Source organism: Trichomycterus rosablanca, chromosome 4 (genome assembly GCF_030014385.1).
Source record: "Trichomycterus rosablanca isolate fTriRos1 chromosome 4, fTriRos1.hap1, whole genome shotgun sequence".
Lineage (NCBI taxonomy): Eukaryota > Metazoa > Chordata > Actinopteri > Siluriformes > Trichomycteridae > Trichomycterus > Trichomycterus rosablanca.
Window position 1 is genome coordinate 37,697,079 of NC_085991.1, and position 24,177 is coordinate 37,721,255.

A 24,177-nucleotide genomic window follows, 5' to 3' on the forward strand; every position below is an offset into this window, starting at 1 on the left:
CATGTTGCCTCATGCCAAAGAGGAAATGCCCTTGAAATGGATGTTTCAACAAGACAATGACCCCAAACACACCAGTAAGCGTGCAACATCTTGGTTTCAGACCAACAAGATTAATGTTATGGACTGGCCAGCCCAATCTCCGGACCTTAAACCAATAGAAAACTTGTGGGGTGACATCAAAAATGCTGTTTCTGAGGCAAAACCAAGAAACGCAGAGGAATTGTGGAATGTGGTCCAATCGTCCTGGGCTGGAATACCTGTTCACAGGTGCCAGAAGTTGGTTAACTTCATGAAACAGATGTGAAGCAATTCTCAGAAACAGTGGTTATACAACTGATTATTAGTTTAGTGGTTTACAGGAAAGCTAAATATTGAAGCATTTTTCAGTTTAAACAGTAAATGTTTGAGTTTGTAGAGAAAAATGCAGACACTGCTATTTTTTTGAACAGCCTAATATTCCCTTTTCTTCACTTTCTGTAAAGTAATAACACATTTGATCAATTTTAATTCATGTTTTGATTTGGAAAAGAATGTGCAGTGTTGTCAATGCATTTGTGTGTATTAAAATAAAAGCTTATTTTATTATAAATAAAAATTCTGAGCTTTATTCACTTTTTTAAACACACTGCTATTATTTTGAACACAACTGTATTAAGATAAGATAAGATAAGACTTTATTGATCCCGAAGGAAATTGCAGAAACTTTGAAAATCCAAAGAGTACATGTCAAATACTAGAGGGCAGTAAGAATGAGTAAGGACAAAACCTTACTGTCAGGTTTACATTAATTACAAAAAGATTCAGAATGTACAGTAACATGCAGATGCATAGCTTCTGGCATTAAATAGGTTTTTAATAAGACCAGCAGTTAAATGATAACAGTTAAGAAAGTATTTTAACAAGTGGCAAAATGGTTCACTGTTGGTTTCTACTAATATTGGAATAAAAGGAACTCTTAGAATTGGTCCAGTTAAGACAGCAACATGTTTTTGAGACTCAGACCTGCTAAACATGATCTCAAACTTGTACATCCTGCATTTTCTTTATTGTAAAAGATTTGATTTGAATAAATTTACCATACCACCAACCAGTGGGGTTTCCCTTAAAGTGTGTAATTAAATAAATTAAAATCAGATACTTTATGTACAATGTAGGAATTTGCATTGGATTCAGAAAGTATTCAGACCTTTTGCTATTGTGATGATGATTTAATCAAGAATGGAGATAATTGCTATGTTTACCCATTAATTTACACTTCAAACTTCAAAATTTCAGACCCATTTGCTGTGAGACTCCAAATTACTGTAAGGTACATGCAGTCCCTGTCCTGCAGCTGGAAATGATTGGACATAATATATATATATGTTTTTAGTTTATCATTATGGGTGACCAAGTGTAGAATGATAAATAAAAAGTCCATTATATCCATTAAAAATCAAATCCACAACGCGAAAAACATGCAAAAAGTATAGGGGTCTATATACTTTCTGAATTTATTGTATATGCATAAAAAACATAAAAAAGCAATTAATGAATACAACAATGGAGCTAGATGGAACTTTTTACACAGCAGTGAGACAACCTTTGCTATGCAGTAATCTGCCTTGGAGCGAACCTACACAGATGTGTAAGTAGAAGTAAGGTGTGGGATTTGGATTTATTTGATTTTATGTTTAAAAACATCACAAAAATTGTATTCTAGGTAAAATGTGTACAGATCATGTGTCATTTAATTGTGAATTGTAATCAATCAGAAGGAGACATTAATGTTTATATTAGTTGCTTACTGTATTAGCAAAGTATTCAGACTATTTCCAGGTCAAAAATCTGTAGAATTCAAAGAAGAAATATTTGATTTTGATTTAGCCATAAAATTCAGTTCACTAAGGAATACAGGAGGCACCACACCAGCTGGCAACAAGCTCAGCTGTATTTTATGCATTGCGTAGCACTATACATATGTGTGGTTTTGGTTATTTCTGCTAAAGGAGTCACAAGTTTGATGTATATCACTGTTTCCACAAGTGATATTCACAGATGAGCCAATATATTAGGACCACCCACCAAAGTTTCTGTCAAAACTGCTTTGATTTGCTGAGTCATGAACTTAACACGAAATCTGATGGAGTCCTGTGATATCTGGTACCAGGACATTACCAGCAGGTCCTTCAGCTTCTGTATGCTGTGAGATAGATCATCTTACAGTGGTTTCTAGTGCCATTTCTTCCACCGCTAAATGATGCACACATGTGTAGACATCCACATAAGCTTGTTACAATGTCCAATTCTGATGCCTAAGCACTTTCAATGATGAGCCCTTTGGCAGGCCTGCGACTACGCAGATACATACACAGAAGAGACCAATGCAATTTGAGCCACAGTAGCAAGTAAACACAAAGTACATGCAATAGCCTTCCTACCCTTTGGCATCAATGAATCTTGGCCACCCAACATCCTGTTGTAAGTTTGTGGATTGTCCCTCCTCTGACCACTGTGTGTGGGTACTCACCACAGCTGCCTACAAGCATATTTTGGTGTTTTTGGGATAGTTCAACCCAGTTGTCTATCTGACCACTATCAAAGTCACAAGTCGTTACACCTGCTCTAATCTGCTGCATTAAATACGTGTAATATGAATAACATCGGCCCAACATTTAATACTTCCTTAATTGTGACATGCACAATCGTTACATAAAACAAATTGCCAAGCACATTTTTGGGGGTGGTCCTAATGTTTTGCCTCATCAGTGAATGTGACCCGTAACTATTTTCATTTAATAAATAAAATACTGTGAACACTGCATTTTGTTCTCTAATGTTCTGCTTTTCTTATTTTACATTTTTGTAGGAATATTTAAAATTTATTGTGACAAATATGCAAAACAATATCAGAAAGATTTTTTTCACTTTTCATGGCACTATAGTGGCATTTCAATAAAACAGTATAGTTAGTATTAGTAAGGTGGTCATCGACCACTGTCTTAAGGAGTAGTGGCATACTAACTCCATAAATGAAACAATCTCTCTGTTATGGTCAATTTTATCCAATGTTTTTTCAGTGTATGTACAATAATAATTTACTACAGCATTTTTCATAACACCTGTTCAGGCTATTACGACGGTCAGTCAGGAATGTCTATACAAAGTTTGGGTGGAGGGTCAAAGTATTTACCAGGAAATGACATAATCTCCACACCTTTGTGGAAAAACATAGGAGGGATTTTCAATGGTTCAGGGACAGTAGGTGTATCCTCCAAAGCATCAGAGTCGACTTGCTGTAGGTTGTAGGAGATGTTGCCATACTCTCGCAGAAGGGGAAAAATTTCCAGCAGAAAGTGGCAGAAGTCTTTGCGGATACCAAACCACCCTGTGTAACAGTACAGCAATATGATTAATTATAAATTGTAAAATGTATGACATTACTTGTAAAACAGATTTATGATTACACACAGTGATTGCTGCCCTTCTGTCCAAACGTGCTGGCCATAAGAGTGACCAATGAGACCCATAAAGGCACAAAGAGAGACACATAACTTAAGTTGTTATGTCCATCCAGCTTATGAACCAGCAGAATCTGTGGGAAGAAAAAAAAATTAAATCCAAGATAGATAATGATGTTAGTTTTATGTGCAATACCTTATGTGTTTAACTGCCAATCTTAATAAATCCATTTTAAAGCCTGCCAAATTTTGGCAACATTTTAAATGAACATGCTTTCATGCATTTAAAGAGAGATTAACCCAAATATTATTTACATCAGTGACAGGAAATTCAGTTTTAAGTACTTAAATATAAGTCCAATTAAAAAGGCACCTCAAAGATGAGGAGTGGCACCACAATGGTAATCCAGCTTACAGCCATGGTGATGTAAGTGCGCCGCTGCTCTGCAATGATATCCATAGAGCGGAGGAAGAGCATAGACCAGATAATATAGTACAGCACAACCAGACACAGGAATGACATAAGGATCCACAATGGCACACACACCACCTAGATGTAACAGAACAGCTATATGATTTAGTGACCTAATTCATCTGCTGTGCATTAAGACATTTTTATTATTCATCATTTATTATTTTACATATTATTATTAATCATTTCCCATTGTTAATCACATTGCATAGTAGCATATTTAAAGTGCCTAATGCATGTTAGTCTGAACTGGTTCCTACCAGCCAGTCCCAAGTGATAATTCTGTCCAGTCGTAAGGCAATAAAAATGAACTGCAGAATGTTTACTGAGCACATTATCTCCAGCTGAAATTGATAGTCAGAGAGAGATAGAAAGAAAACAGAGAGAAAAAAGAACCATGTTATAAGGCATGAGAATTGTTCAGTAAATATGTGTGTATAATAAATAGGATAAAAAAATTACATTCAATTTGTATATAAACAGTGATTAATTCTGATGAATAGAACATAATAGCCATGTTTAGAGTTTGCTAACACTAATATCAATTAGACCTTAAAAACTAAGATTTTTGCATTTACACTAGTTACACTGACAGGTACATAGTTACATACCAGATGAAACTCAATAATATTACATGTGTATGGGCAAATTTAAATATTACAGGCATTAAATGAATGCAAATATTTGACCAATAATTAAGTGATATTTGATGTTACATGTCCTATATTCTAAAAAAAACTTAGAACATTTACTTTATCAAGTTAAGTGAGAAGAACAGGCATTTATACCAGTTGCTTTTAACTAAACTGTCTTTAATTGATAGTTACAGAGTGTAAGAGTAAAAAGTATCTTTGTTTTAACACATTCTGAGCTGCTGTAATATAAAATGGTACTGAGGATTGAAAACACAGCATAAACATTAAATTTTAATTTATTGGGTGTATGTATTTGTATTTAGGGAAATTGCTAACAAAGTGACTTAAATATTTTACATTTTACACATTTTTATGCATCAGTAAAAATGTACATAAGAAATATTAGAAAATCAAAAATGATCCAGAATTCCCATTAATTTGCAATGAAAAGGTTTAAATGTCAACATAGCCAGTAAAAGGGTTTGTTTTATTTTACTTTAAGTATTTATACTGCAATGTCTGAAGTGCATGTCTTATTTAATACCTCCAATGTGCGGTCATGGCGAAATCCCCACACACAAGCAGCCACTGATAAAGGAGAGGCGAAGAAGAGGGGCATAAAGACAAACAGCCAGTAGTAGGTGCCCCTTTCAATCCTGTCACACACCAGCACTTCAAACATCAACAGCAGAATGTGAATGGCCACTGCTATTAACATAGCCTTGAACTCCACACCCATCCCTCCTTCAGCTCTGAGAGAGCACACACGTACATATATGTATAAATAAGAATAACAAAAGTTAGCAAGACCTTCAGAAATTTCACCTGAAAAAAGCTAGAGAGCTAGAACTGTTTAGTTTGCTAACAGCAGTTAAAGTTTTGTTTATGTCATGCAACACACCTGTAGTGGGGGTTGCAAGCCCACACACCAGTACCAATGGAGGCTCCAATGACAACCATAAGTTTCCATAGCCAGATAGGTGTAAAAACAGCCCAGTAGCTAGCATGGATAACTCCATCAAGTTTCAGAGCCAGCAACACAGAGAACAGCAGAAGGGAGACATATATGAGGAACTTGCTGTGACAAAGAAAGGACAAAATGTTGAATTACATGGTCAACGATGCTAGCTGAGAGTCCAATAACATTAAATTCCATACACCATTAGATTACATACAGCTGGTTATTAATAATTATTCAGTCAGTCAGACAGCAACATCACAATGTGTATTTTTTTATAGCACAGGTGAGGGACTGCATTTACTGTTTAATTATCAGTATGGGGAAAATTTGTGATCTGATTCACTTTGACAGTACTGTGTTAGATGGGCTTCCTTGTACAACAGCCTGTAAATTGATACAACAGAAAAATGCAATAAGTGACAGTTTTGCATGCTTAAAAAGCTCACCCCGTTTTGTTTTTAATGTAGTCATAGCATACAGTGGGGCCCAAAAGTATTTAGTCAGCCACTGATTGTGCAGGTTCTCCTACTTAGAAAGATGAGAGAGGTCTGTAATTTTCATCATAGGTACACTTCAACTATGAGAGACAAAATGAGAAAAAAAAAATCCAGGAAATCACATTGTAGGATTTTTAAAGAATTTATTTGTAAATTATGGTGGAAAATAAGTATTTGGTCAATAACAAAAGTTCAACTCAATACTTTGTAACATAACCTTTGTTGGCAATGACAGAGGTCAAACGTTTCCTGTAAGTCTTCACCAGGTTTGCACACACTGTAGCTGGTATTTTGGCCCATTCCTCCATGCAGATCTCCTCTAGAGCAGTGATGTTTTGGGGCTGTCGCTGGGTAACACGGACTCCACAAATTGTCTATGGGGTTGAGGTCTGGAGACTTGAAATGCTTTTTATGGAGCCACTCCTTCGTTGCCCGAGCGGTGTGTTTGGGATCATTGTCATGCTGGAAGACCCAGCCACGTTCCATCTTCAATGCTCTCACTGATGGAAGGAGGTTTTGGCTTAAAATCTCACGATACATGGCCCCGTTCATTCTTCCCTTAACACGGATCAGTCGTCCTGTCCCCTTTGCAGAAAAACAGCCCCAAAGCATGATGTTTCCACCCCCATGCTTCACAGTAGGTATGGTGTTCTTGGGTTTTTCTTCTTCCTCCAAACACGACGAGTTGAGTTTTTACCAAAAAGTTCCATTTTGGTTTCATCTGACCACATGATATTCTCCCAATCCTTTTCTGGATCATCCATATGCTCTCTGGCAAACTTCAGACGGGCCTGGACATGTACTGGCTTAAGCAGGGGGACATGCCTGGCACTGCAGGATTTGAGTCCCTCTCGGCGTAGTGTGTTACTGATGGTAGCCTTTGTTACTTTGGTCCCAGCTCTCTGCAGGTCATTCATCAGGTCCCTCCGTGTAGTTCTGGGATTTTTGCTCACCGTTCTCATGATCATTTTGACCCCACGGGATCGAGGGAGATTATTAATGGTCTTGTATGCCTTCCATTTTCTTACAATTGCTACCACAGTTGATTTATTCACACCAACCTGCTTGCCTATTGTAGATTCACTCTTCCCAGCCTGGTGCAGGTCTACAGTTTTCTTCCTGGTGTCCTTCGACAGCTCTTTGGTCTTGGCCATGGTTGACTGTTTGAGGCTGTGGACAGGTGTCTTTTATACAGATAACGAGGTCAAACAGGTGCCATTAATACAGGTAACGAGTGGAGGACAGAAGAGCTTCTTAAAGAATAAGTTACAGGTCTGTGAGAGCCAGAAATCTTGCTTGTTTGTTATTGACCAAATACTTATTTTCCACCATAATTTACAAATAAATTCTTTAAAAATCCTACAATGTGATTTCCTGGATTTTTTTGAAGTACACTCATAGTTGAAGTGTACCTATGATGAAAATTACAGACCTCTCTCATCTTTCTAAGTAGGAGAACATGCACAATCAGTGGCTGACTAAATACTTTTTAGCCCCACTGTATACCCTGTTTGACATGTGTGCAGTCACCAGCCACTTCTATTCAGGTATTGCATACACAGAGTTACATAATGCCATCTGTAAATTCTCAGGCAGTTGTGCACATGCATTAAATAGTCAGCAGATATCACGTTTTCATTCACTAATGAAGAACGTCATTGAGACATATCCAACTGTAAGATTACAGGCCACCTCTGAGATTCTAATTTGAGATCTCTATCTCTATGTGGTGGTGGGCTAGTGGATTAAACAATTGTGCCACGCTCACGCCCCTAAAAAACCTTGTTCTGGTGAGAAGTCAGAGAAGAATAATCAGATTGTTTTGAGCAGACTGAATGGCAATGGTAACTCAAATAACCAGTCTTTATGACTGTGACGAACAAAAACCACTTCATAACATACAACATGGAAAAACATTTTTTGAGGCAATGGAACAATGGAAGATCACATCAAGTTCCACTCCGGTCAGCCAAGGACAAACTACAATGGACACAGGTTGACTGAAACGAAACAGCATAGGATCACATAACAGGATAATAATTCATGGAGCCAAACCTTCTGTCAGCAGCTTAGTCTGACATTGGTGATTGTGTAATAGTGTGGAAATTGTTTTTGGCACACACTGGGCCCCTGATATTAATCAAGCATTGTTTAGATGCCACACCTATCTGAGTATTGTTGCTGAGAATGAGCATCCATTCATCCATCATTTACTCATCTTTTACTTCCAACATTATAGTGTGCCAAGTCACATTTCAGTGTACTGTACTTTAATTACCACTTAAGTCCCAGACTTTCAAACCAAAATTTAAAGTCAGGAAATGGCAGTGTGCATGTATACATTTCTAGTGGTGATTTGTGCACAGGGCAACGATATGCCAAAACTTAAGTGCATTCCCAAATTGTTGGACGAACACAATATTTCATCAAGTCAAATTACGCCGTAGCACAGGAATATTAACTAACATGAACTGAATTATTTTCTTGTAGTACTGCTACTGTCCACATTTTATAAACAGACAGAAGACAATACAAAATGTAACTGCGTAAACCTGTTTGTTTTGTACAGTCCATATGTTTACCGTGTAATTACATCATTAATTACACAGAAAGGTTCACTGTCTCTGCCTACATCAGTTTAAAGTTACATGTGTAACATCAGCTCGTTAGATATTTTCATCCCCAAACATTTGTATTTTTACTTACCTTGGATTAAAATCCTGAAACAATCCTTTTAAATTCATGATTTAAAGGATTTAAGATTTAAATCAACACTACGAAACCATTGTTAAAAATGTAAACAATTATTTATATACACCGTTGGTCGGATAACCAGCATTGTTTTGAATAGCGGTTTCCGTTTCCGCTAAAATAAGATAAAAGCCCCAGAATACGGTAAAAGTCTGTATTTATTTTAATACTTATTAATAAAGGAGAACACAAGTTTTTTTTATTGATAAAGAATAGTAAGTGTTGGGTTTAGACAATGTTACATAATTAACACACACACGTATACACTGGTGCAACTTAATCAAATGGACATTTATGTAGAAAGGTAAAGGTACAATGCTAAAAAATAAATAAAACGTTATAACACAGTTTTAATATGCTAAGTGGCAAGTGATATGTGATCAATTTGGCTCCCGCCATTACCCCCCATCCTTCCTGTTCAGGGACCTTGACCTTGAATAAGGTTTAACTTCTTTTTTTGTGTTAATCTGTAACAAAAGTTAAGTACTGCGTGTTTAAAGAGCATAAACACTGCTTAATACAATCAGATTTGCACAAACACAATAAAAATTATATGTTAAATCTTCTGTAACACAATGTAACATTAAAGAAATAATGTTTTAGCATAATCACCATCTGCATCTGTAACAAATGTGTGACATCTGGAGACATCATTTCAGCAGGTTCACAAGTAATGGGAAGAAAACAAAGTGTGTTTACTTTAAAATCACTTCTAATCGATTACTTTATTTGCTCATTATCTTATTTGAGCAATCATTGAATAATGACATTTTGCCAACAATTTAAGCAAGTCATTATAAGCAAGGTTTTCCCTTTCTTCTTAACAACACAATGTGTTTCAATTATTGTCTTTGGTGCACATACCCTACAGATACAAAGAATAGACTGAAAACAATAAAGTGTTGAGGTGCACCTACTCCTAAAATAACAACAAGCCTTTTCTAGGCTGCCAGTGTTCCATATTCATACACAGACAAAGAAAGATAAAAAGAGAAGTTAGTAAAATGTACATATAAATACAACATACTGGTATTAAACTGACTGAAGTGGTCAAACCATAACAAATAAAAAACAAGTTAAATGAAAAGAATGTAAATTAAACATATAAATTAACAATAAAATTCACAGTTATACATTCTAATGGTGTATACATGGTACAACATTATAGAAGATACAACACATTTCACATTGTTTTTTGTTTTTTTTCAAACACGAGTAGAAAGTTAAAATACATTAAGCATACAAAAATGACATGACACTCAAACTAAACGTTTTTAACTAACCGATATACAAAATGTTAATAGTTCTGGTAAAGAATAGCCTAATATATCCTTAAATAGGCAAAACCAAAAGACAAAAAACAATTAAGAAGAAATCAGTGAATAGTCTCTAAATTAATGTACAGTACATTCATTTAAAGTAAGACTAACATTCATAAAATTCCTTTTAGCACTAGCATTTATCTTGCAACATTCTTTTAAAACTTTTAGAAAAACAGTAGTCTCTGTCAGATCATTTTAGTTCAATGTACTGTTAATCTCAACAATTACTCCAAAGGAATTTATAATAAATTAATGACAATAAAACAAGGAAATTATTAATCATTTTAAACACAACTGATCCAAGATTAGATAAAAAACCAAATGTTAACAGGGCTCTTAATGGACCAGCTCCAGCTGGCTAGCAGAGAAGGGTAGTACCCCACTCACATAGTAAGCAATACCAAGAGAGAGCAAGGCAATGACCACTAAAAGAAGCAGAACCCTCCAGAAACCCAGATCCTCCACAAACTCCTGCCAGGTGGTGCGGAAGCTGGACAGCACACTCTCACTGTTCTGCAGGTTGGGGTTCAATAGTGAATGGCTCTCCATTGCACTAGCAATTAACAAATGATAAGAATTACCATTCAAAGAGTTTAGATACACATTGTTTAAACACTTTCATTGTAAAGCAAACATGTTTAATAGTAAGAAATGTTTTGTGTACTCAGTTTACACTAGAGCTATAAGATTTAAGTTTTCGCATTTGTTTCAAACGCATGCCACAAGCTTAAGCAATCTTACACAGACTTTGTTGTGGAGACCAGCTTTTTGAGGGAGAACTCTGAACACTAATAAAAAAACACCAAACATGGTGTAAACTGTGTTAGGAACAGCTAAAACAAAATTACACTGTAGACTGTAGATGCAACTTATGGCATTTAGAAGACGCTTTTATCCAAAGCAACCTATAATCATGACTAAATACAATGCAAAAAGAGTAAAGGGCCTTGCTGATTTTCCCAACTGAAAAAAATATAGACTGTCCTCAAAAAAAACAAAACTGGAATACAAGAGCATTTTAATATTCTAATATGGAATCTCTACACTAATCAACAAGCCACAGTCATGACAGGATATGGAAAAACAGACTGGTTACACAGTGGCAAATTCCTGTCACCATTCCTGTTTAACCTGTACACTAAACATATAATAAGAAAAGGAGGATTAGAGGAAGATGGTTAAAGATTCAAGATTGGTGGAAGCAATAACCTTTGACATGTGGATAACATGACACTCGTAGAAGAAAAATCATGTAGACTTTAAAGCCTTCATAAGGAGGGATTTAAGAACACAGTGAAAAGATGGGACTAATCAAAATGTTACCATTGATGAGATGTCAAAGAAATTTCTAAACTGTCCAGAATAGGGGTTTCTCTGTGGTCGCTTATGGACGTAAAAATACAATTTATTGGAAAAAACTTCAGCCATCAAACATCATTTTTATTTCATATTGTTTTACCTCTTAAGACAAATTACATCTGGTAACTCTTTCTGGAAACTTTTCCACTTACCTCTCATTCTCTGCCATTTGCATGGTTTCTAGTTTGGAATGGGAGCCTCTGTTAAAACCCTTCACCTCCTGCTCTTCCAGGCCCTCCAGTAGCCGAATAGCATCTTTATTTACCCCTCTCCTCTTGGCCAGCACCAGAGGAGTTGACCCATTATGATTACTGCTTAAACACAAAAATATATATATTTAACTAAATTGTGTTACTAATTACTGGCCACTTAAGATTAAAGTTCTTAATATCTCACCAAATGTCTATCTTGAGACCATTGGAAACAAGAAACTGAATGGTATCAACATGTCCACACAGGTGCAGAGCGGTGTTGCCTTGATAATCAGTGGCTAGCAAATCTGCCCCAAACTTGTGTAAGAAGCAACAGATGTCCACATTGCCTCGTGCTGCTGCTAGGTGGAGGCCAGTGCGACCCCGGCTGTCCCGGATATTAGGGTCACAGCCTGTCTCAAGAAGGCGCCTGGCAAATGGCAGGTCCCCATCAATGCACGCCTGGAGTAATGGCACGTTAGTCTGTGAGGTATCACTGATGAAGACATAGGACATGTCGGAGAGGGTCTCTGAATATTCCAGCGTACCTAAAGGCCACAAAATCAAATGAGTTAAATTGTATTTGTACTGATGATTTTGGAACATTGGAAGGTTGTTTAAATATGGCTCCAAAAGTTTTCAAGTGTAGAGATCATAATAGCAATATTGTAAATGTAAGGTGCTTAAAAACTAATGAACCTTTCTAAAAAAGTTCCTTTAATTTCTTTAACATAACCCCAAAAATAAAGTAAAATACACTGATCAGCCATAACATTAAAACCACCTCCTTGTTTCTACACTCACTGTCCATTTTATCAGCTCCACTTACCATATAGAAGCACTTTGTAGTTCTACAATTACTGACTGTAGTCCATCTGTTTCTCTACATACTTTTTTTTAACCTGCTTTCGCCCTGTTGTTCAATAGTCAGGACACCCACAAGACCACCACAGGGCAGGTATTATTTAGGTGGTGGATCATTCTCAGCACTGCACTGACAATGACATGGTGGTGTGTTAGTGTGTGTTGTGCTGGTATGAATGGATCATTTACATTTTCAGCATTTAGCAGATGCTTTTATCCAAAGCGACTTACAGTACTGTGACAGTATGACACACTTAGAGTGGACACACTGTCCACTCTAAGCAATTGAGGGTTAAGGGCCTTGCTCAAGGGCCCAACAGTGGCAACCTGGCAGTGGTGAGGCTTGAACCGCCAACCTTCTGATTACTGGACCAGTACCTTAACCACTAGGCTACAACTGGATCAGACAGAGAAGCACAGCTGGAGTTTTTAAGTACTAGGTCCACTCACTGTCCACTCTATTAGACACTCCTACCTAGTTGGTCCACCTTGTAGATGTAAAGTCAGAGACGATCGCTCATCTATTGCTGTCGTTTGAGTTGGTCATCTTTTAGACCTTCATCAGTGGTCACAGGACGCTGCCCACAGGGCGCTGTTGGCTGGATATTCTTAGTCCAGCAGTGACAGTAAGATGTTTAAAAACTCCAGCAGCGCTGCTGTGTCTTATCCACTCATACCAGCACAACACACACTAACACACCACCAACATGTCAGTGTCACTGCAGTGGTCTAAATGATCCACCACCCAAGTAATACCTACTCTGTAGTGGTCCTGGGAGAGTCCTGACCATTGAAGAACAGCATGAAAGGGGGCTAACAAAGCGTGCAGAGAAACAGATGGACTACAGTCAGTAATTGTAGAACTACAATGTGCTTAAACATGGTAAGTGGAGCTGATCAAATGGACAGTGAGTGTAGAAACAAGTTGGTGGTTTTAATGTTATGGCTGATCAGTGTATATGCCCTCTTAAGTTTTTTTCTCTTTTTTCATATTTTTCACACTTCTTTCAGATCTCTAACATGTACATCCCTTTCATGTCCCTAATGTAAAGACAAATACATAGTAAACTCAAAATTGTAACCATACCTGCAAGAATGAGAAGAATAAACCCAACATGCAGGATGCTTGTTTGCCACAAAAGAAAAGAAACTATGACTGGCCAAAATAACAGAAATTAATAAAATAAACAAAATAACCAAATCAAACCCACAGCCCAAAGCAAAGAGGTGATAGAACATGTGGATGAGTGCATATCTGCAGCATGCATTCAACATTTAAACTATGAGTAACTACAATCAGCCCAACATTAAACATATCCCTGACTGTCACATGCACAACTCTAATAAAACGGTAATTGCCAAGCACGTATTACGGGGTAGTTGGGCGGCACGGTGGCTCAGTGGGTAGCACTGTCGCTTCACAGCAAGAAGGTCCTGGGTTCGATCCCCAGGTGGGGCAGTCCGGGTCCTTTCAGTGTGGAGTTTGCATGTTCTCCCTGTGTCTGCGTGGGTTTCCTTCGGGAACTCCGGTTTCCTCCCACAGTCCAAAGACATGCAGTCAGGTGAATTGGAGATACAAAATTGTCCATGACTGTGTTCGACATTGAACTTGGAAACTGATTAATCTTGTGTAACGAGTAACTACCGTTTCTGTCATTAATGTAACCAAAGTGAGTAATACATGGCGTAAAAATCCTAATAAATAAATACGGGGTGGTTCTAATGTTTTGGTTCGTCAGTGCATACATTTCAGTCATTCAGTCACAGACAAAATAGGAGTTGCAGACATAACTAAAAATCTAAAACTTGCATGACATGATTGTCCCTTAAAAAAGGCATGTAAAAATGGACCTTTGCTTTGGTGCGACTTTCTGATAGTAGAACCCTTCCCTAATTACGTCACTTAAACATTGTGAGCAAGTAAGTAAATTTTATTTATAAAGCACTCTTAAAACAACTTACGTTGACCAAAGTGCTGTACATTAAACAAGCATACATAAGACAACATTGTTAAAAAAGTTAAACCAAATAAAAATAAAGAGTAAGAGACAAAATAAAACAGATAAAAATAGACTAAACAATTATAATTACCACAGCTCCTCACTGTTCAAATGCCAGCTTATAAAGGTATGTTTTTAGGAGTGATTTAAAAACAGCGGCCGAAGGTGCTTGTAGGTGAATAGTAGGAGGTAGAGTGTTCCATAGCCTCGGAGCATAAACTGTAAATGCACGATCACCTTTTAGCTTCAAACGAGCCCTAGGAACGGTCAACAAGTTCTGAGTGGCTGATCTTAAAGATCGCTGTGCGGTTGCGGGAGAAAGCATACCACTGAGATAAGCCGGGGCTTGACCATTAAGCGCTTTAAAAACAAATAAAAGCCCTTTAAACTGAATCCTGTGCTGAACAGGCAGCCAATGTAGTGAGACAAGGACGGGTGTAATATGGTTTCTTTTCTTGGTATTAGTCAGTAACCTTGCTGCTGCATTCTGGACTACCTGTAAGCGCCGCAACAGAGACTGATTAATCCCAATATACAGAGAATTACAGTAGTCAATTCTTGCAGAAATGAATGCATGAATAACTTTTTCCAGGTCAGAATAGCAGAGAAAAGGCTTAATCTTCGCAATATTTCTGAGCTGGAAGAAGCCATTCCTTACCACAGAGTTGATTTGTTTATCAAATCTGAGGCCAGAGTCAAAGATAACACCAAGATTTCTCACAGATGTTTTGACACATGTAGACAAGTGACCAAGGTTATTTGAGACACTATTGATGTGATGAGGACCCCCAAAAACGATAACTTCTGACTTGCTTTCATTCAGCTGAAGAAAATTGTCAGCCATCCACCTCCTTATGTCCTCAAGACAACTGCTAAGAGACGTTAACAAGCCATTGTCATTCGGTCTAATGGGAAGATAAAGCTGTATGTCATCAGCATACAGGTGAAAGCTGACATTGTGCTTCCTAATTATTTGACCTAATGGCAGCATATAGAGAGAAAAAAGGAGGGGCCCTAGTATGAACCCTTGTGGAACACCACAAGAGACATTAGCAAAGAAGAGAAATAGCTGCTAATATTTACTGAAAAAGTTCTATTCTTAAAATAAGATATGAACCAATTCAGGGCCTCTCCCTGTAACCCCACCCACTTTTCCAGGCGACCAACAAGTATGTCATGGTCAACAGTATCAAAAGCAGAACTAAGGTCCAATAAAATGAGGATGGCACAATTTCCCTCATCAACAGTAAGTAGCAAGTCATTTGTCACCTTCAGAAGAGCAGATTCAGTGCTGTGCATAGACTTAAAGCCAGATTGAAAAATATCAAAAATACCATTTTTACTTAAAAATGGTAAAAGCTGAGAATATACAATTTTTGAATTGATACAATATTGCTTTCGGGCAAGCAGGGTGAGAATAAATAAATGAACCCTACTGCCACATATAATACCGAAAATTGACAAATCGTAATTTTATGCTATATTTGTTTGGTGACATTATTATTTTTAAATGTATTTACAAAATCAAGGCTTGACCAGTGCTCCGCCCTAGTATAGCTAAATTCGATTAAATTCGAGTTTGTACTTCACATGCCAGCAGTATGAAAATACTTGCATTAAATATGACAGATTTCTATTATATTAGCTGACTGACTAGATGTAAAATAACAAAACCAAGCTTAAAACTGCTCTGACTAACAGCAAATGTACCCTTGCTGTGCACAGCTGAACTTATTTTACCTGTTTTAACAGACCAAAACAGGTGAGAAATGGTTGTGCCGCGGTTGTATCGCAGACGCTCGGTGTTGAAAGTGTTGTTTATTTATATTAGCACTACAGCGGCTGCAGAATTGTGTATGCTTGACTGTTATTAAAATACACTACTGCCATCTACCGGAACGGAGAGTACCCTTTCTGTAAACAGTCCATGTGTAATGTAATTGTAGTCAGTGGTAATTTCAGTGTGGATTGTGGATGCAACACAGAGACATCTGGCAACTTATATATACATACATACATATACACCGATCAGCCATAAAACCATAATTGTAGTTCTACAACTACTGACTGCAGTCCATCTGTTTCTCTGCATGCTTTGTTAGCCCCCTTTCATGCTGTTCTTTAATGGTCAGGACCCCCACGTATTGCTTGGGTGGTGGATCATTCTCAGCACTGCAGTGACACTGACATGTTGGTGGTGTGTTAGTGTGTGTTGTGCTGGTATAAGTGGATAAGACACAGCAATGCTGATGGAGTTTTTAAACACCTCACTGTCACTGCTGGACTGAGAATAGTCCACCAACCAAAAATATATCCAGCCAACAGCGCCCCGTGGGCAGCGCCCTGAGACCACTGGTGAAGGTCAAACAGCAGCAATAGATGAGCAATCGTCTCTGACTTTACATCTACAAGGTGGACCAACCAGGTAGGATTGTCTAAAAGAGTGGTCAGTGAGTGGACACGGTATTTAAAAACTCCAGCAGCTGTCTGATCCACTCATACCAGCACAACACACACTAACACACCACCACTACATCATTGTCACTGCAGTGCTGAGAATGTTATGTTATGCTCTATCTATATATGCTCTAAAAAAAATTAGGGGAACACTTAAATTACATGTTGAATCTCAAGGAATGAAAGATTTAACTTGAAAATCTTTACTGATATATATTGTGTAATTAGTTGAAAATAAAATGACATAACAATGGTCAATGGAAACCAAAATTATCAGCTCACTGGACATGCTCCTGATGAGACAGAGAATGGTGTCCTGGGGGATCTCCTCCTAGACCTGAATCAGGGCATCAGTGAGCTTCTGGACAGCAGTGGCGACACTGGATGCACTAACACCTAACGTCCCAGAGGTTCTCAATTGGATTCAGGTCTGGGAAATGCGAGGGCCAGTCAATGGCATCACTGCCTTTGCATCTTCTGACTTTGTCATGCCATTCAGTTACTAGAATGTGAGTGTGTGAATGTGTGTATATATGTCCTAGGAGAATTTTTTGTGCCTTCTTTGAGATACCTAAAGCTTAGGTGTCATTGGAAATTCCAGCAGGACAATGATCCCAAACATACCTCAAAGTCATACCAAGGTTTGGTTTCATAAGAAGTCCTTGAAGACTCTAGAGTGGCTGTCACAGTCGCATGAAATTGGCACAGCAAATCTTTGGTAGGATTTGAAGAAGGCAGTTGCAGCAAGCCCACAAATATTAGTGAACGGAAGGTAATAACAGGGTGCTCTACTAAGTATTATAGATGCTTGTCATAAAGGGGTTAAATAGACCTGAGACAGCAGTAGTCGTTTCGTGTTTAACTTGAAGAAAGCACTTGTTATATTAGTTGTGCTGAGCTATTTAAATATTCATGTAAATACATGCTATAAAAGTGTTAAAGTAATAAATGATAAGTCAAATGTCAGTTTTAATACTTTATTTAATATCAAACAGAATTACATATTGGAGTCATTCTGATATAAAATGCAACAATAGTCATACTTGAACGGCATGGCTCCAGCCATGTGATATGCTTACAGAGGTGAAAATGTTCACATGGTCATTGTACATCATCTGTGTAAGAAAATTACAAACACTTGTATAATAATACAGTAATATTATTATTATTTTTACAAAATAGCGTTTGTAAAATAAAGTTTTTTCTTATGTGAAATGCACAAATTATTTCCTTATGTATTGCAGTTTTTCATTATTTTTTTTTATTATGGGATGAATCATCTAAACTGCTGTTCATACAAACATTAGATAAAGCCAAACTGGAAAGCGTGTACTCAAGGCTACCAAATACAGAGTAAAAGGCATAGTGACTAAAGTGGCTATATTCCACCCTGTGCTGTGACTTTAACAGAGCTGGCTAACTCACTCTGAAAATAGTAAATAAAACATTTCTATTGTATACAATAGATTTACAGTGAATTTTGATGTGTGTCCAGTCTTACCCTAAAAGGGCCAGTGTGACTTCTAGTCCAGCACAATCTATCACTGAAGAACCATGTGTGAACAAGTGGAATCTGTTACATTAGGTTTAACTTTTGTTTTGCTAGTATGAAAACCTGCAGCCAAACCGACCCTTTGTGGATAAGACTAATCTAACAGAATGACTTTTAGAGTGGTATCATAGAGGCTTGTTGTAACCAAATTGATCATAAAAAGAGTACTAAATTTATGTTGTACAGAATGATTTGTATGAATTTATTGTTGCATTGTGACTGATATTGTGAAGTTAACTAAAGATTGCCAGGTTGTAAATTTGGTTTTAAATAATAGCAGCAAAATAGCCACATTAGAGAACCTTGTATTACATTATTTCTTTATATTTACTTCAGTGCAATAAAATAACACAGATAATACTACAATGTGTCAACATTTACATTTTGTAATAGTATCAGGTGTCATGGTTTATGCTTATTTCAGAAATTAGCAAACACACCTGTGTATCAAATTTTAGTTTGTGTTTCAATGATCTGCAGTCTCAAATTAAATGTTCAGTGCTGCCCATCAGGAATTTTGGTAGCCATGAATATGTAAGACAAACTATAAGTAGATAAAATACACAATAAACAATGATTTTTGATAGCACCAAAAAGAGAACTGTCTCTTTTTATTCTAACCTTTAACAGCTGTATACTTTGTATACTCCTCTGTAATCCTTGTAATCAGCCTCAAAAAGCACCAAGCAAACAGAGGCTAGTGAAAGTCATTCAGTCAACATTTGCTTTAATGTAGACCTCTCCTTTGTCTCCTTTTCTTAAAACTCATTAAAAGTCCTCCCTCCTGGAGTGATCCTGCAAAGGCTACAGGATTTTCATGCAGACCTGACAGCGGCTGATCCGGCTACGGTACTGATCTCCCTTCAGCGTCTCAGACTCTGGACTCTGAATAAACTGCCCTTCCTGCCTTACCGTGGTCAGCCAGAAACTGTGTTTGTTGTTGAAGAAAAAGCAGGTGCCCCGAGCGCCATTGCATTCAATGAAAGGAGTGGCACGAAAATCTTCCAAGCAAGAGCCTGGAGAAACCAGAGACTGGCCACCTCCTTCAGCCCCTGCAGCGGTGTGCTAAGCAGAGGAGAGACACATGGTGACACAAAGTTAGGGTCAAGGTTAGGTTGTTACAAAATACAATACAAGGTACTCTGTAATTAAAATGCAAATATTAAGTGTGAAATATGTAAATTCATTAGTTGTAACATTTGAATACACCATATGGACAAAAGTATTGGGACACCCCTTCTAACTGCTAGCAGAATATTAAATCATTTATGTAAGGAAAATTATATACTTCCAATTTTGCAGCAACAGTTTAGGAATGGCTCTTCCCTGTGCACAAAGCAAGCTCTATAATGACATTAAGAAAAACTTGGTTTAAAGAAACTCCAGTGGCCTGCACTGAGCACTAAACACTAAACAGCTTTGGAATAACCTGGAAAATCAATTGGTTGAATGGGCACAAATTCCCACAGCCTCAAAGTCTTGTGGGAAGTCAGAAGAGTGGCTGTTTCTATAGCTGAAAATATCACATAGAGGTCACTATTTTAATACCATTTGTTTTTGAGGTTTGTTTTGGGGTGTCCAACAAGCTCATGTAAGGTGGCTAAAAACTCAAATCCAATAAGTAGTGTCTTTGTTTAACAAATTCTGCTCCACATTTTTTTGTCTTTGTCTAAAAAATAAAAGTAAGAGTTTACACTACAAACACTCACTTACAAAATCTAGCTTATTTAAAATTTTGTAAGATGTTACTGAATGTTATTTCTAATCGTTCAAATTTTTTCTTATTGGAATAACCAAGTCTATTGGAATGACCAATTCACTTAATGACTGACTAAGAGTGTGTGTGTGTATAAGAGAGAGCGAGAAAAGAGAGCTGGTGTAAGAATGTATATCCCACCATAAGGAAGGAGTATCCGATCCACAGGCTCCTCCACCCACGTGGACAGGGGGGAATGCTGGTGTCTTGGCTGTGGACAGCTACTGCCTGAGAAGGAGCTTCACACACTGAACAACGGCTGATGTACTGGGTGATCTGCTGCTCTGCCACAGGCATCATGGGAATGGGTGCAGTTGTGGACAGCCAGTAAGACTTGTCATTGCGACTGGCATAGTAGCAGAGTTCATTTGTAGTGCAGTACAGGAAGGGAATAGTGCTAAAGCGAGGTAGACAAGATCCAGCCAATCCTGTGAGCAAGCAGAAGATAGAGTAAGAAAACTAAGCATGTTAGCTAAATTACTCTATATTTTATTCACATAGTTGAAGTGATTATAAATGTTAATTGTTTTGTTAATTGTCTTACCAAGGTCTTGGTTATGTGCCTTTTCCTGTCCCTCTACATAAAGCAGACTGTACCCATCCCATAATTTTCCCATACCCTGAGGGCACATTGGCACTAGGCTGGACTGGCTGTGCTTCACAAGAGTGTAGCCGATCCCAGTGGCACGTGCTGGCAGACCAGGAGGACCTGGTGGACCCTGTTTACCAGGGAAGCCTAACAAAAACATAATAAAAAAGCAGCAATTGAGAGATAGTTATTAACAAGTTTTTATCAGACATAATTAGTAAGTGTATTAAATAAATAAAAGTACAAATATTTCTAATAAAAAACCTGGCCTGTCGAATATGAATAGCATTTTGTATTCTTACGTTAGATATTAGAATATTTGATATTTCAAAATGTAGCACTTCCCAATGGTTTATCAATTCAAGATTCCTACATTTGAAAGAGACTGGACAAAATGGCATTTATGGCAGCGTTATAAGGTGAAATCCTCTGATAACCAAGAGAAACATAAAAGCTCATCTCTAATTTACCAAAAACACATTAATGGTCTCTATGTCAATTAATGTAATGTTCCGTGGTTGATGGGTCAAAAGAAGGACTTTGTAGATACATGGGTTTCGTTACAGCTGGCATAAACTTAAATAGCATTTTACTATAAAGCATCATACCAACAATTAAACATAATGGCCAATGATTTCTGCCCTCTGCAATGAAAAACCTGAATAAGAATGTTTACTCATCAGTCTGTAATATGAAACAGAATTAACCTGATCCTACCTCTTACTCACATTTCCATTTAGACATGTCTGATTATAAACATATACCCTACCATGGCTGTAACTCTGTATGCCTGTTCACATCACAGTTACAAGTGTTACAAGACATTATTTAACCACCATATCTTTTAGCTCACCTTGGCTGCCAGTAGGCCCTTGGAAACCTGGAGATCCAGGGTCTCCGATGGATCCAGGAAATCCAGGTGGACCAGTGTGACCAGGTTTTCCCAGTGGTCCTATCTTTCCCTTAGGACCTACAGATTTTAACAAAGACAGGCAAGTTTATGTGGATGGAATTTACTTAAGTCATTAATTTCAATGTCAAATTAAAAAGCATCAGATGTTAATTCTCCAACATTATTTTACAAACATCAATGAAGTTATGATGGTAATGAAGCTAACCTGAACGTCCAGGAAAGCCAGGCTGTCCTGGTTCTCCCTCCTGACCAGGAGGACCATTGATTCCAGATTGACCAGGATCACCATCTGGAGCTACCACAATTCTTGGTGGGACGGCAATCCCTGGAAGTCCTTTGCTACCAGAAAAACCTGGGACAGAGAAAAAATCAAGACATGGCATAAGAGAAAATTTAAATTTTAAAAAGTAAATGCTGGACATGTTAACTAGGTTATAGTCTAAAACATTTTAGCTATTTTAAACATTTTATGCCATATTCTAAATCAACTGCATACATTACACACTCAGACCAAAAAAAAACTTCTGTGGATTAAAGTATAATGCAAACAGTTGTGTGTATGATGTGTACATTTGGTACAATTTAGCAAATTCACTCTAATTCAGTGTTTAGAATTTGACCATCTTTGTTTTGTGAGTGACAAGTCCAGTAAGTGTTTGGAACCACAACATTTTTTCTGAAATACATGCTTTGCTCAAAATGTAATTCTGAATGAAATTCTGGGCTGATGCTAATATCTTATTTGTCTTTTGTACCTATTTCACAATGCTACTAATACATAAAAATAATAAAATGTGCAAACCCTATTTCCCGAAAAGTTGGGGCATGTAATGGGATGTATGTAAAATGTAGTGAAAACAAGAATTTGTTAATTCTCTTGAACATTTACTTCATCAATCAGCTATCAGAGGTCATAATTGCACCAGTTATGAGGAACCCTGGTCTGGCTTAACCACACTGTGAACAACAGCCAATCGTTGTTCATGTGGCCACCCAGCCCAGCCGGATGGCAAAGCTGACATTCGATAAGATGTGTTCGAAATTCCAGCTCTGGTGTGCTACCGTGTTTTACCGCTGCACCACCTGAGCGGCAATTTTACCCATTTAGCTCGATGCAAGATTTTTTAACAGTCTGTGGTCATACATTTAGTACCTGACCACAACAGCAAGGACATTAGGCTGAAATGCCCACACACTTATGCAAGCACACACACACACACAGAGCGAGTGTGCACTTTGTTGATTTCCAGTTGATTTCCATCTTTTCCTTCTTATATGTATACTGTTGTATTCGTTTTATTTAGGATTCCTTCCTACATTTAAGTGAATTGTCATTGACAAGATTTTTCTCCCGTCTTTTTTCAAAATAGAGTTTTTTTGGTTAGAGAAGTCATAAATGCAACTAAAACTCATAAAAGCTCAAGAAAAACTTCAGAGGCATTTAAGTATTTTAAATTAACAAAATGGGCTCCAGGATATTAAACTTATACAGACATGTATTGAGACTCTGGGGATAAAAACTGTTGCCCACAGATCTACTATTTATGTAAGTTGGCAACCCTGAATTGGAAATAAATAATTGTTGTAAACAAAACTGTTTATTTAACCACCAAGTTTATTTACCCACCCTTAACTCCCTTTTGTCCAAGATCACCATTTCTTCCTGAATCTCCACTGTAGCCTGGTGGTCCTGGTGGGCCACCAACTCCAGGGTCACCTCTCTCTCCTAAAAGGTAACACAGGAGAGTTGCATATGGGGCATATGGGCGAGAGTTTGCCTTATTAAAATCCATTAATTTCAGAACACATACAGTGTATCACAAAAGTGAGTACACCCCTCACATTTCTGCAGATATTTAAGTATATCTTTTCATGGGACAACACTGACAAAATGACACTTTGACACAATGAAAAGTAGTCTGTGTGCAGCTTATATAACAGTGTAAATTTATTCTTCCCTCAAAATAACTCAATATACAGCCATTAATGTCTAAACCACCGGCAACAAAAGTGAGTACACCCCTAAGAGACTACACCCCTAAATGTCCAAATTGAGCACTGCTTGTCATTTTCCCTCCAAAATGTCATGTGATTTGTTAGTGTTACTAGGTCTCAGGTGTGCATAGGGAGCAGGTGTGTTCAATTTAGTAGTACAGCTCTCACACTCTCTCATACTGGTCACTGAAAGTTCCAACATGGCACCTCATGGCAAAGAACTCTCTGAGGATCTTAAAAGACGAATTGTTACGCTACATGAAGATGGCCAAGGCTACAAGAAGATTGCCAACACCCTGAAACTGAGCTGCAGCACAGTGGCCAAGATCATCCAGCGTTTTAAAAGAGCAGGGTCCACTCAGAACAGACCTCGCATTGGTCGTCCAAAGAAGCCGAGTGCACGTGCTCAGCGTCACATCCAAC

The 24,177-nt window shown here is 37.6% G+C and overlaps 3 protein-coding genes across 6 annotated transcripts in view; all 3 read right to left on the bottom strand.

Moving 5' to 3' along the window:
* Window positions 1-657: 657 nt before the first annotated feature.
* On the bottom strand, window positions 658-8,775 carry LOC134312364 (transmembrane protein 185A-like). 3 transcript variants are annotated; one of them, XM_062994251.1, is made up of 7 exons: window positions 8,712-8,775; window positions 5,449-5,625; window positions 5,092-5,299; window positions 4,173-4,256; window positions 3,814-3,990; window positions 3,451-3,574; window positions 658-3,367 (listed from the first exon to the last, which is right to left on the bottom strand). In XM_062994251.1, the coding sequence occupies exons 1-7, from the start codon at window positions 8,747-8,749 to the stop codon at window positions 3,123-3,125; spliced, it is 1,053 nt and encodes a 350-aa protein (XP_062850321.1). In that variant the 5' UTR covers window positions 8,750-8,775; the 3' UTR covers window positions 658-3,122. The 3 variants fall into 3 exon arrangements, with proteins under 3 accessions (XP_062850321.1, XP_062850322.1, XP_062850323.1); XM_062994252.1 differs by lacking the exon at window positions 4,173-4,256; XM_062994253.1 differs by lacking the exon at window positions 8,712-8,775 and having other exon boundaries at window positions 5,092-5,297; window positions 5,449-5,621.
* Window positions 8,776-10,214: 1,439 nt separating this feature from the next.
* On the bottom strand, window positions 10,215-16,304 carry ankrd46b (ankyrin repeat domain 46b). 2 transcript variants are annotated; one of them, XM_062993288.1, is made up of 4 exons: window positions 16,233-16,304; window positions 11,834-12,176; window positions 11,590-11,748; window positions 10,215-10,631 (listed from the first exon to the last, which is right to left on the bottom strand). In XM_062993288.1, the coding sequence occupies exons 2-4, from the start codon at window positions 12,142-12,144 to the stop codon at window positions 10,415-10,417; spliced, it is 687 nt and encodes a 228-aa protein (XP_062849358.1). In that variant the 5' UTR covers window positions 12,145-12,176; window positions 16,233-16,304; the 3' UTR covers window positions 10,215-10,414. The 2 variants fall into 2 exon arrangements, with proteins under 2 accessions (XP_062849358.1, XP_062849357.1); XM_062993287.1 differs by having other exon boundaries at window positions 11,590-11,751.
* Window positions 16,305-17,912: 1,608 nt separating this feature from the next.
* The window catches only part of col4a6 (collagen, type IV, alpha 6), a 113,497-nt gene continuing 107,232 nt past the window's right edge, over window positions 17,913-24,177 (bottom strand). The window contains exons 41-46 of the mRNA XM_062994254.1: window positions 23,387-23,485; window positions 21,965-22,111; window positions 21,700-21,816; window positions 20,802-20,993; window positions 20,399-20,685; window positions 17,913-19,566 (exon numbers count right to left, since the gene is read on the bottom strand). Of these exons, the coding sequence (XP_062850324.1) occupies window positions 19,306-19,566; window positions 20,399-20,685; window positions 20,802-20,993; window positions 21,700-21,816; window positions 21,965-22,111; window positions 23,387-23,485 (1,103 nt within the window). The 3' untranslated portion in view covers window positions 17,913-19,305. The remainder of the gene's footprint in view (window positions 19,567-20,398; window positions 20,686-20,801; window positions 20,994-21,699; window positions 21,817-21,964; window positions 22,112-23,386; window positions 23,486-24,177) is intronic.

Bases quoted from the DNA above. Each gene is read 5' to 3' on its own strand.
- LOC134312364 (XM_062994251.1), bottom strand. From the start codon at position 8,749: ATGAATTTAAAAGGATTGTTTCAGGATTTTAATCCAAG. The intron at 5,626-8,711 runs GTAAGTAAAAAT...TCTTTGTCACAG, and splicing joins TTTCAGGATTTTAATCCAAG to CAAGTTCCTCATATATGTCT. The intron at 5,300-5,448 runs GTGTGTTGCATG...GTGCTCTCTCAG, and splicing joins GCTTGCAACCCCCACTACAG to AGCTGAAGGAGGGATGGGTG.
- ankrd46b (XM_062993287.1), bottom strand. From the start codon at position 12,144: ATGTCCTATGTCTTCATCAGTGATACCTCACAGACTAACGTGCCATTA. The intron at 11,752-11,833 runs GTGAGATATTAA...TTTGTGTTTAAG, and splicing joins GGTCTCAAGATAGACATTTG to CAGTAATCATAATGGGTCAA. The intron at 10,632-11,589 runs GTAAGTGGAAAA...GTTAATTGCTAG, and splicing joins CAAATGGCAGAGAATGAGAG to TGCAATGGAGAGCCATTCAC.